The sequence below is a fragment of the Zonotrichia leucophrys genome, chromosome 15 (genome assembly GCF_028769735.1).
Source record: "Zonotrichia leucophrys gambelii isolate GWCS_2022_RI chromosome 15, RI_Zleu_2.0, whole genome shotgun sequence".
NCBI lineage: Eukaryota > Metazoa > Chordata > Aves > Passeriformes > Passerellidae > Zonotrichia > Zonotrichia leucophrys.
Window position 1 is genome coordinate 5,707,275 of NC_088185.1, and position 12,357 is coordinate 5,719,631.

The 12,357-nt window shown below is 41.4% G+C and overlaps 1 protein-coding gene across 9 annotated transcripts in view; it reads right to left on the reverse strand.

The window, feature by feature from the left end:
* GALNT9 (polypeptide N-acetylgalactosaminyltransferase 9) overlaps positions 1 to 12,357 on the reverse strand; it is a 257,312-nt gene that overhangs the window by 12,910 nt on the left and 232,045 nt on the right. For all 9 annotated transcript variants that reach the window (XM_064726604.1, XM_064726603.1, XM_064726601.1 and 6 more), the window contains 3 exons: positions 7,581 to 7,766; positions 3,555 to 3,692; positions 1,154 to 1,249 (listed from right to left, as the gene is read on the reverse strand). In XM_064726604.1, coding sequence (XP_064582674.1) covers positions 1,154 to 1,249; positions 3,555 to 3,692; positions 7,581 to 7,766 — 420 coding nt within the window. The remainder of the gene's footprint in view (positions 1 to 1,153; positions 1,250 to 3,554; positions 3,693 to 7,580; positions 7,767 to 12,357) is intronic.

Below are 12,357 nucleotides of genomic sequence, written 5' to 3' on the forward strand. Positions count from 1 at the left end.
TGCAAAATAAATTACAGTCAGAACCATTTATTTCATTACTCTTCTAAGTGCTAGAACACTATGATAGAGATTAGATGTTGCTAAGGGACTTTCAGGAAGGACTTAAATTTGCAACTTTCTGTTTCAATTAGGATGGACCAGGAGACTGAGCTCTCTCTGAGTGCCTTGACATCTCTAATGAGAGTCTTCTTGAGAAGCTAATTTACATCTATTTAAGCAATGCCATTTTGTTACCTTACTCAAAGGCTGCTCCTTCCACCTCTACTAGGAGAGTGTCAGTCAAATAGTCCATAATGATCCTGCCAAAGGTGGACATTGTGCCAGCAGGAATTACTGTCTGTCTCACTTCACCTCCATGGTGATGCATGAGCCAGGACTCCCAATCAATATATGCGTGACTGAGCCTTGGATAATTGTTAAGCCTGATAAGGTCAGAGTTTATTTACACATGAGAATGTTCATTAATATAGTTTTGATTCAGATGCTACTTCAAAAGAAACAAGAATTTCATTTCAGAAAAAGCTCAAGTCCTGGATTTAAATAATATCCAACTTGTATGAGTAAAATCACTATGAGCATGGAAAGAAGAAATGTCATTTTTAAATCTTCAGACATCTGAAAGAAAATAATAATATGCACAGGGACTGACAAAAAAAAAAAGAGAAACCTATTTTAGAAAAGTCTTAGAGGATATTCTTAATTCCCTTTGAAGCTGATGTTAAATATGTGCTTAACTTTTTGCCTACTTGGGGAATCAAATCAGCAGCTTGATAAATAATTTCTGCCCGAGAGCCTGCTGGACCAAGGAACGGTTAAATTAAAGAGGTACCATGAATAAGTCATGTTATAGCAAGAAGAACTGCTCACTCCCACAGACTACCTAAATTAATTAATCTTCAGTGGATCCCTGTTATTTAAACAAGTAATGTGATCCTTCTGTTTTCCTAACTGGTAATTTCAAAGTATGGATTCACAAGCTGGACAACCTTGGAAAAGGCACCTGACAAGACTGGAGCAAAGCCAGACATTTGCCTTCGCAGCTCAGGAATTACACTGCCATACTCAACACAAATACATCCAATTACTCTTTGTTTCTTCTGAATATTCTCTGAGTGCAAGGTTTCTCACTCATGATGGGATTTTCACCCTTTACCTGGGAGGACATTCCATGGCAGGGATAAAGGATGGCTTTGTCATCCTCTTCAGCCCCCTGGTCCAGGCAGTAGCCGCTGGCTTTGCTGTTCCGCACCTGGAACCAGATCAGAATGAAAACACTTCAGCTGGAAATGAACCCCCATTTCAGTCCAGCCCAGCTAAATCTCAGCTGTGCTACAGCTCCTGAAAAATCTACCATGTAAAACTGCTCTCTGAGGGACACATTCTTCTACTTCAGCTATGACAGAGTACCAGCAGTGAATCTGCTCCAGGAAAAGACATTATTTGGAGAACCTGCTGTCTTTACATACCTTGGGTCAGAGGTACATTTTTGGCAATTACTCAAGGATCAGAACTTCCTAAAATTCACCCCAAGAAACCCAGGCCAAGTTTTGCTCCAAATTGTCAATGTGCAAACATAAATTTTGACCTTGTATGTTGAGAATGTGGCTTTATAAACAGGATAGGAGCTACCCAGGATTGGTGTTGGATGTGACATGCTTTTGTTTCTTCCTATTGCTGATATAAAATCAAAAAAGCATGTGAAAAATTTTTATCTGAACTAAAAATATAGTACATTGTTATGTACAGAAGTGACATAAAGCACATTTTATGAAAGGGCACAAGTTCAGAGATCCAAGGAAGTAAAAAATTCCTGTGCCTCCCTAGACAAGAAGAATTTACAAGTCTATAAAAACTGGGATGGAGCTCTTGTGAAACCTCTTCCAGCCTTTCTCTTGAGGCTGTAAGGATTACACACATATTTCGAACACAGAAAAACTTTAGAGATATCATAAACAAGAAGTTATTTAGACAGACACCTCAAAAGACTCAACAGGTCAGTTTTGGTTTAGACTGTGAAGTACCTGTCTGAGGACCCCCATAATTTAAAAACAGCTACTGCATAAGGTGTCAGGAAAAAATCAGTATATATTGATTCATATTATAGTGTACAAGCATAACAGGGAATCCAATTGGATAAGGGAGCCCACCAACAACTAAATTTCAGGAGGTTTATTTTATGGCTTGGGGGCTGTAAAGGCTAAAGGAGATGAAGGCAGCTTTATGAGATGGCTTTAAAAAAAGGGGAAGTGAGTCACTAGGAAATATATTTTTACTACTGTTTCAATCTGTCTCACATCTACTCAATATATTTATTTTTCTTGAAACTCACAAATATCCAGACATCTTTTCCTCCAGGAAAATACCCAGAAGTACTTTACAACAAGCTTGATGTCATTAGGATGAAGTCTAAGGAATGAAAGGGACCTAGGCTGGTTTATAACAGGTAAATACCTTGTGTGGCTTTATTCTATTAAAAATGTTAAAGAATTTGATATTTGCGTCACTGTTTGACTCAAGAACCTTCTATGTGACAGCTAAAGAGGAACAAAATTTATTTTAGAGCCCAGATTGCTCAGGGTCTGGTATAATTGACACAACATTGGCACTTCTGCCAATGTTCCTCACTGTTAACGACCTCCTCAGAGCTGACAGACACCAACAGCTCCTCTTGAATTTACTCAACGTCTTTTCTCAGTTCCTGATGGGGATAGTTATATTAGGATGCAAAGTGATATTATGGAATAAAACTTCCACTTTGTATCAATGTCTCAAGTGCCTGACTTATTTTTGTATGAAGTCAATCAAATGGAAGAGAAAGGAACAGTCTCCATTTAGCAGTCTTGTGGGAAAATATATTGCCTTCGGATTTAATTGCATCTCATGTAGACAATTATTTGAGCTCTGTTGACCACTGACGTTTTTTTTATGATGTCTGTGGCATCTTATTTGGGAAAATGATTGGCTCAAACTTATGTCTCAGTGTTTTAAAATGAGAGCCAAGGAGGTTGTGTGTAATTGTCAGTAAGGATGGCTTCACCTGTGCTGCAGCATACGCCACAGTGGAGAAAGCCACGATACACAGAATATCACCACACAATATCAGAAGGCTTCAACCCATACAGAATAACATCAGAAGGCTTCAAGCATCTGCTCTTCTTGTTCTTTAGCCCAACCTTTTATCCCCTCATGCTGATGCAGTGCCCCTGTGTGCCCTCTGTTCCCTTGGTGGTTGCTCAGTGCCCCTGGGCACTCCATGGCTCGTTGTTTCAATGCTGCTCACCTGCTGCTCACAGCTGTGCCCATTGGGGATGGGGCTCAGCCACAGCCCCGCTCCCAATCACCACAAACTGTGGGCCTACAACCTGCTGCCCTCCAACAAAAGGAACAGGGCTTCTCAAAGCCACACTCCCTAGTGTTGGTTAAAAGGAGGGGAGGGCATTTTTGTCACCACTGCTGTGCTGATGTGTAATTGCTCAGTACATCCTGATAGCCAGCTCTGAAAGCAGAGGAGTGCTCGAGTGCAGCTGTGATGTGTTTCCAAAGACATGCTGTACCTCTCCATAAGTGACTGTGTTATTGTAAACCCTCATCTCAGGGTACACGTTCTCCAAGTACCACTTAAAGCTCCGGCACTGCAGTCGCTGTCGCAGAGCAATTCGTTCAGAAACATCTCCAAAGTCAACTCCGGGGTTCTGCAAAGCAGAAAACGAATAAAGAAATCTCACTGCACTGGCTTTATGGTTGCTATCTTTTCTGAAATCAAACTGGAGTTCATTTTGTGTACCAAGCTGTATTTCCCTCCTTTCTTGCTTTTGTTGTAAGCAGTAGCTCATCAAACAGCTGGTGCTGAGTGCAGACAATAAATATTAATGAAAGCCAGTGGAAAAAGGAGAATAAAGAACAAAAGAAACCCCAAAATAAATCAAAATAATAAGAATACAATAAGAATGTTGTTACTTACAGCAGTTCTAAGTGTTTGCAATCAATCCTCAAGCCTTTGTTTTCAGATTCATTTAGAATTTAGGCAGTAATTCTGATCTAAAATATGGCAGCTTGGTCATGCTTACTCCAGTAAGAGATTTGAGTATTCAGTGAAGTAAATTATGTCAGAACAGATCTGTTAAAACTTCAAAGTGAAGCTGCTCAAAAATCATTAAGCTCCACTAAGCATTCATATAGACCAGCATTCAGTTTTTACTAGACCTGCAGCTCATTTGCAGACTTGAGCCATAGAATGCAGTTAAACTCAAAACCTTTATAATTCTACTTCAGAATTTAATTCACATTTAAATACAAATCCCATGAAAGACACAGGCTGGAAGATTCAAGTTAATATGAACAAAGCCAGCCATTTAGAACTACTGAGTCCTGAGTTAGAGTCTGTTGATTTAAGGTGTTATAAATCATCACAGTTCAACATTAAGACAGTAAGAGTTACCTCATCCAAAACCCTTTTCTGACACTACATTAATCAAATGGACTGAAACTGGGGAGTTTTGCACGAGATCTCTCTGAAGTGCTTTGTGCTTTTCCTCCAGAAGAATATCTGTACATTTTACAGATTCTTTCTAATGCAGGGTTCCAAGACAGCAGCAAATCTTAGCTCAGGGTTTATTAAGATCCCCAACAGATGCCTGGTTTCCAGGAGAGAATACAAGTGTAATACTGAACAGGTTTTCCTATTTGCCACATAAAGGGTTTGCTGTGCTCACTGCTGCTTGCTGATGCACGTTCTGTCAGGAGCCCTCAGTGCAGCATCCATTCAAATGAATGTTAATTTACGTGGTACTTGAGGCTGCGTGGAGGGAGAGCAATCCTCTGAGGCACTCAGTGCAATAAATCATCCAATGTAAGATTCCTTTATCACCAAAATTGTCGAGGAATAAATCATAAGTGGGGATGTACCAAGTGTTTGGTTAACTGGAATAAAGCTGTGCTGACCTGCTGCTGAAGGTTATAGGAACATGATCTTGCAGGTGTGCCCAAGACCATCTGCTGATCTAGAAAAACATTATGCACACATTTTCAATAACCTGTGAGCTGTGAAAAAGGTGGTGGGAAGAAGAGTTAATGTGGAGAAGCTGAGAATATAAGTTATAGAAGAGTAATTTGGGTCAGTTTTGTGGTATGTGAAAATGCCTGTGTTTTACCTGCCTCTTTTCTGCCCTATTTAAAATGAGGCAACACAGTGCCCTTTTTTGGCAGTGCTGTTTCTGCAGAGCACAAGAGCAGCAAATGGAGCAGCTATGAAAACAAATTGAGCTGTGCTCACCCTCTGTGCCAGCTGCAGCCACCATGGGCAGGTTACAGTGTGATGGCACAAGAATGAGGTGTCCACAGGATTTACTGTGTGGATATATTCTTTTTAACCAGCTAGCAAGGTTTCTAATTGCCCTGCAGAAGGTTTTTGTGATGGCTTATGCCAAAAGTTCAGTACTTCTGTCATCTGTATTGAATAATGTCATGAACACCAGCTTTTCTCAGCTTCCTTTTCCTGAGAGCTAATAGGCTGATTTTTATGATGCACATTTTATCAATCAATGAATTTATTTTATGAAAAGGAAATTTTAATGTTCACTACTTCTGCTGATTTTATTTCTTTTATTGTAGATGTGCCTGGGTTTTTTTAAAAGCTCTGCTGTATAGCTCAGTGCAGAAAACTGCATCAATAAGTAATCTCAGAGAGATTAAAGGAAATCATGTTTTGGCGTAAATGCTTATTTAAATATCATCTTTTCTCAGAATTCATTTGCACATGTCATCAAGCAAGCAAATTTACAGAGGTTAGTTTTTCATCTCCTAATTGAAAACTGACCATTTTAGCAAGTGTATTTTATGTGTTCAGACAGGGCCAAAATGCTCATATATTTTTAATGGACACTGCACTGTCTTCTTCCTACTGTCACAGAAGTCTTGTGTGGAAAAAGTGATGCAGTATTGCCTTTTGCTAAGGCAAAATAATTCTCTGCAATTACCTCTTGTGCCAAAAGAAGTCACCATAAACACATTGCACAGTGTCCAATACTGAACAGCAGTGAGTGAATTTGGAGCTGTGGAAATATCTGGCATATTCAGACATCAAATGGACAAAGGGAAAACATTGCTCCTTTAACATGTGTATTTTTAAAACTATGAGGGGAAAGAAAATGGGGTTTCATGTATTAACTAGGTACCGAAGTAAGAGTAGATGTTTAGGACAGACTAAATCTAATGCAGTCTTAGACAAGAGTCTCATGACTTTGATGAACTCCAGATCATATCTGAATATTCCCAGACACCTCTGGGTTTGCATATTTTCCTGTTCTGATGGGAACATTCCTATTCCTATTTCCTTCAGCTCTGGCCAAACCCCTGCTGTAAGGGTTAACTAAACCATCGTTACCTACGGATCACTGTATGTTACTCCTCAACTGCTCTCCTTGTGCCCCTTCACATGAATAATTGAGATGCAAACACAGCCAAGAACACACCAACAGCCAGCTTCCACCTGGCTGGGATATAACATAAAACTCTTTTCTTCAAGGATTGTGCTCAGTGCAGATGTAGCATGTGATATACTTACAGAACTAAGTGATAAATGGAACCTACAGTTTATCTAATATTTATATTACATGGATTCCTAGAGGCCCCCACACGCCATCTACAATTCATATGCACAGTGAGAAGTAGAACGTGCCCACATTGCACCTCTCAGCCTGTGGACAATAAAACTATTTAATGTGTGATTCTTTTATTGCATACTTCGTTTTTTATGCTGGTGAGGTCTACTGAGTCTCACAATGAATGATGATATTTATTTATGGACATTTCTGTTGTCCCCACTGTTGTAGCATATGAACACCTCAGAGTTTAACGGCGCCCCAAATTAACGACTTCTGGGGGAGCACATAAACCTGAGACATTTTGCTCTGGTTAAATTATAAATCTGTGTCACTGCATACAACAGTCAGCACTGAGTGCACGACTAAACTTAGACTGAGGCAGCAAGTTCTCCTGGCAGAACTCTCCATACTGAGCATGCACTTTCCAAAGCTCTTTCCCTGAGCTTTGCCCACTTCGTGCAGCCGTAGTAACACCTTTCACCTGCCACCGTGATATTTTCTGAAAAATCCCTTCACCAGAATTTTTCTCCTGAGAAGATAAGCAGCCTCAGCTTCTCTATATTTTGCTCCTCTGGAATGTGAGATTGTTTATCCAAACATGTGAATTGTTTTTAATTAAACACCAATCACAGCCAGCCGTGTCAGGATTCTGGTCAGTCACGAGTTTTTATGATCATTCTTGTCTGGCCTTCTGATGCCTCCTTTCTCTTTCTTTAGTATAGTTATAGTAGATAATTTCTTTTAATATAATATATATTATTAATATATATTATATTTCCTTATTAATATAATGTAATATAACATAATATGATATTATATGATATGATAATAAATCAGCCTTCTGAGAACCTGGAGTCAATTCTCATCTCTCACCTCATCCTGGGGACCCACAACACCTCAACATTCACCTCCAAGAGCTAATTAGGAGCAGCTTTGTGTTTCTGCCCGTGCTCAGGCCACAGTGTGGGCTGTACTCACTGCCATGGGGATGTTCCAGGCCATGTAGACGTGGGATTTGAAGTCGTCCATCCAGACCTCGGCGGCGCGCAGGGCGTTGCGCTTTGCATAGTAGTCGATGTCGTTGTTGTAGGGCTTCTTGGTGCGCTCGATGTGCGCCACGCGGGAGCAGGGCAGCACCTCCATGCTGCCCCCGCACTGCCACACCTGGGGGGGCACAGAAACCATCTGTCAGAACCCAGGACATCCCTCAGACTGCCCTGGATGGCTCGAGACACTGGCAGGGGGCCCAGAGACCTTGGCACGGAGTCAAAGACACCTATGCCTTCCATCTTAACTCATGGAAAAAGTGACCAACTTTGTGCAAAGATTTACAACAAGGGTTTGAGTAGAATGTTAGTGAATTTATCACAGGGTGAAAAAGTAGAATTTTAGGGATTTAGAATGGGGGTTCAAGAGGTGAGATGGAGGAATCTGGGCGTGTCCTGTCTTTCTTCTTCTTCCTCTTGTCCTCCATCTTCTGCTGTGATGGTGACACCTCTGGGCTGGTTTAAAGTAGAGACAGACTGTCTAACATAGGTGATAGGTACTGGAAAATTATTGTAAATAAAGTACATGTAGTTCTTAGTATAAAAAGATAACAGCACCCCAAGGGCGGTCAGTGTGCCTCAACTCAACCTGCTGGACTGACCTCAGTGGGTCAGAAAGACAATATATTAGACAAGAAAAAATAAACAGCCTTGAGAACCAAAGCCGAGGAATCCCGACTTCTTCAAGCGCAGGGCTGGGAAAAAAGACTTTTTAATACCTCAGGAGCCATTTCAGCAACATGAAACCTGAGAAACAGCCATGTGGCTTCTTTCTCCCCTCCAGAGGCAACACAAGTGCTTCTGTGCTGTGTGTAGGGTGCTTGCCAGTCAGTTCAAAAGGATCATCCAATTCTCCTCTTGCTGCACAGGGTAGGTGGGTCTGAGGGGATGCAGATGGCTGCATGAGGTACATAAGTTTAGAAGCCATAAAGAGACAAGTCCTTCACCACAGTATCACTGTTCTTGGGACCATCAGGCAGAGAATAAATTACGATGTGGTAACCTCTGTCACTGATGCTATTTTAATTTAGTATTACTGGAACTTCTACAAAAATCAGCTGTGTCATCTGGCTGTGTTTGACACATGAAACGGGTATGGAAAGGGCTCTAAGGTCAGCCCAGAGCCTTCTCTTCTCCAGACTAAACATCTCCAGCTCTCTCAGACTGTCTCCACAGGAGAGGTGCTCCAGGGCTCTCATCATCTTATCTCTGTGGCCCTGAGCTGATGAAGAGGACTAAAAGGGGCTGAGTGGAGACTGTGTCACCCAGCCTGCCCAGACACCACGGAACCCACACTGTGCAATTTTCTCCCTGCTGATTGTTTACTGTCTGAACTCCACGGCAGGGGACAATGAGGACTTGTCTCTTTGCATCAGCAAGATCTGGAGTGATGCAGAGTGTGGGAGGCTTATGGATCCAGCTCCCTCAGGTCTGCACCTAGTAGAAAAGTCTGAAAATGAAAGACATTAAAATATAAGCAGTAATCCAGTACTTTCCAAGGTTGCCTTTTACTGAGAATAAAAACACATTACCATAAAGATGCATTCCAGAGCTATACTGGGGCATTCTCCACCTAACCTGCCTTTTCAAGGACAAAGATAAAGTGCTTGGGAAGTGGCAAATAAAATCTCTGCTCTGGCTTTTCTTTTTTTAATACTTTGTTAGGCAATAATATTTACTTGCTGCTTTCCAAACAGTTCTGTGGTAAATCACTGGCTACTGAAATTTACATTTGATAAATGGAATACACTGAAAAACACACTGCTCATAAATTTGGACTGACGTGTGCTGAGGGTTTCCAGTGCAAAGAGAAAGTGCTAAAAAAAAAAAAAGAAAAGGAATTAATTGATTTTCACAATCAGAAGGAGAAATGAGCAATACACTTTAGTACACTGCTATTTGCCCAACCCAACCTGGAAGTCAGCTGTTTAATGCACAGCACATTTTTCTTTCTATTGATATGCTTAATGACCTTGTAACTCTTATTTATGTATTTTGGTACCAAGGGCAAGTACATTATCTGAGTGACAGATTTATTTCCTTTGAACGCCAGCGCTCGCACAAACCTGAAAACGAAAAGCTACTAAACTGCAACATTAAAGAAAACAGTTTAGCTCATCTGTAAATTCAACACAAACAGTTATTTATCAGTGATAAATTCTCCACAGATGAAATCCACAGGGAGCACAGACACCTGGCTTTGAAGGAAGCACAATAAAAAAAGCAGCAGCAGCCTCAGGCCAGATAACTCTCACTCTGTCTGATCCTGGTGCTCAGCCCTCAGTAGGGGTCTGCCTGTGGTGTGACTGCCCCATCCATAATCCCCTGCACTGCTTTCCCCTGACAGTCACTTCTTCCCTTTCCCCTCAGCCTGATTTTGCTCTTTAAAGATCCAACATCTGCTGAAGAGGAGGAAAGAAGGAAGGAAATAGCCAGAAAATACTCAAGGAAAATTTTCTTCCTTAGAAGATGCTGAAATTTACCCCAGAACATGTAACTTTTAATACCACCAGGAGATGTTTCCCTGGATAAGAATGGTATTCCAATCCCAAAGAAAGAGAACTGGATGTAGAGCACAGGGGCAAGGAGTGAGATATCTGTGTATCACCAGGTGAACATCATTGTGCCACCATTTCTCCACATCCCAGACAAATGTCACAGCTCCTCAGCTGTGGGAATTTCCTTCCAGGCCAGACAAGGTCTCCTGTTTCACTGCATGAGGGTCAGGTGCTGCTCAGGGGAGCACAGACATGACTCAGTATCCTCACCCTTTCAGCACATGGCTAAGCACAGGGTGAAGATTTTGTCCCCTTCCAGCCCAATAATTACTTAAACTGACACTAAATAGGAGAGTTCCTGTAGTAGAATCAAACATGTACATCCAAAACTGGGCAAGATCCCAGCATCTGAGAGCCATCATGCGAGATTTGGATGAATACTCAAGACTTGTGCTTGAAGGAGGAGGATGGGATGTTCAGCTCACCTTCTCCTCTCTGGACACAGAGTTGAAAGGCAGAAAACCATTCCCTGTCTGCTTCTAACAAAAGGTGAAAGAATGAGAAAACTTTTGCTGTATGAGAGAGGTGAGCCAGCAGCTGATCCTGAGCTGGTTGATTCCCATCCTCTTTTCATTCTCAGAACTGCACTTAATGACCCATTTTAACAGTAGCAGACAACACATTTCCTTCCACATCAAACTATGAAATTATGCCAGGAAATAATTACATGCCTCTGTAAAACATTTATCAAGCAGGGTCCTTAAAGAACCTTACTGGGGGAAGCAAACTATTTCTAACTGTGAACATAAAACGATGCCCAAGGCCCTCCAAAGAGACACATTCCAGGCAATTAGAGAAAACTGCCTTCTGTGTCTCTGCCTCATCTTCTGGGATAACAACACATTTCCAGCCCAAGTTACTCCTCTCATATGGAGCTGCCAACAGTAAATGTGTGCCTCAAGGTTCATTTACTGAGCTGGTGGAAGGGTTACAGTCTTTGAGCTGCTGCCCACAAGGCTGCACATCACTGAAAACCCCACTCTGCCTTCTTTTCCCCCATGCAGAGGCAAATCCCTGAGAGCAATTTTGGGGTTTTTTGGCTTCACAGCATGCACTCATCAAACCTCGACAGTGGGGCAGCATCCCAGGCTCCATGGAAGGCCAGGAGCAGCAGCAAAGCAAGATGTGTTCTCCTTGACTGGTGCAGCTGAGCAGGCCAGGGACTCAGCTTTGCCTCTGTGAGCATCTCACTGTGCAACATTTTAAGACATGATCAAGTAATTCCAAGAGACACTCAATTTATTTGCTAATTGTAGCTAATTTCTAATTTCAGCACCGCTCTTTAGGCTGCTATAAACAAAATTGATGGCAATTTAAATGTTACCATAGCCGTGTTACCTTAGCATTTTTACTGCTAATTATCTCAATCAACTTTTCTATAAACAGACATATTAAGTATTGAGAAGAACAAGTACCCCCATCAGGAGTAAATTACAAACTGAGTGATTATGTTTGTGGCTTGCACTATAATGATTTACTGACACCAATTATCAGCTGTTCCTGTACACCTGAGGTGTGGCTGTCCTACAGGAAAATGTTTATTTATGCAGCAGCCAGCTGGACATCACATTTTATGCATCAGAGAAAATCTGAGATGAGGCTGTGTCTTGTCTACCATGGCCTCAATTGTGCATCAGCAAAGCTCTCTGAAAGAAGGCTGGGGACATTATTTAGAAAGGCTAATAAGGTGCCAAGCTTTAATTCTTGCCAAACGAGAAGAAATTTTCCAAGGAAATGCATTTTCCCACAAGTACTTTCTGCTGAAGATTGAAATCATCTTTATCAGGATTTAAAAAAATTAAAGTTAAAAAGAGTTAAACAATCCTGGCCACCACTAAGTAGGAAGTAGAGCTGGGCTAATCAATTCCTAAATCTTGGCAATATACATAGAGAGAACATTGCTGATGTGTTCTCCTGCCCTGCAGGTGAGACCTGCTTCCAACAGCATCGTGTCCTGCAGAGCGAATGTCAGAGCTCAGAAATATCCTGGGATTTAATATTTGCCATTTTTAGCATTTTAAATATTATTCCTGGGATTTAATATTTGCCATTGGCAAGAGAGAAGCTGCAGCTCCCAAGAGGCTCTTGCTAATTAAAGGGAGGGCTCTTCCCTCTCTATGGACTTGGTGCTCTGTAAATTGAATATCACAT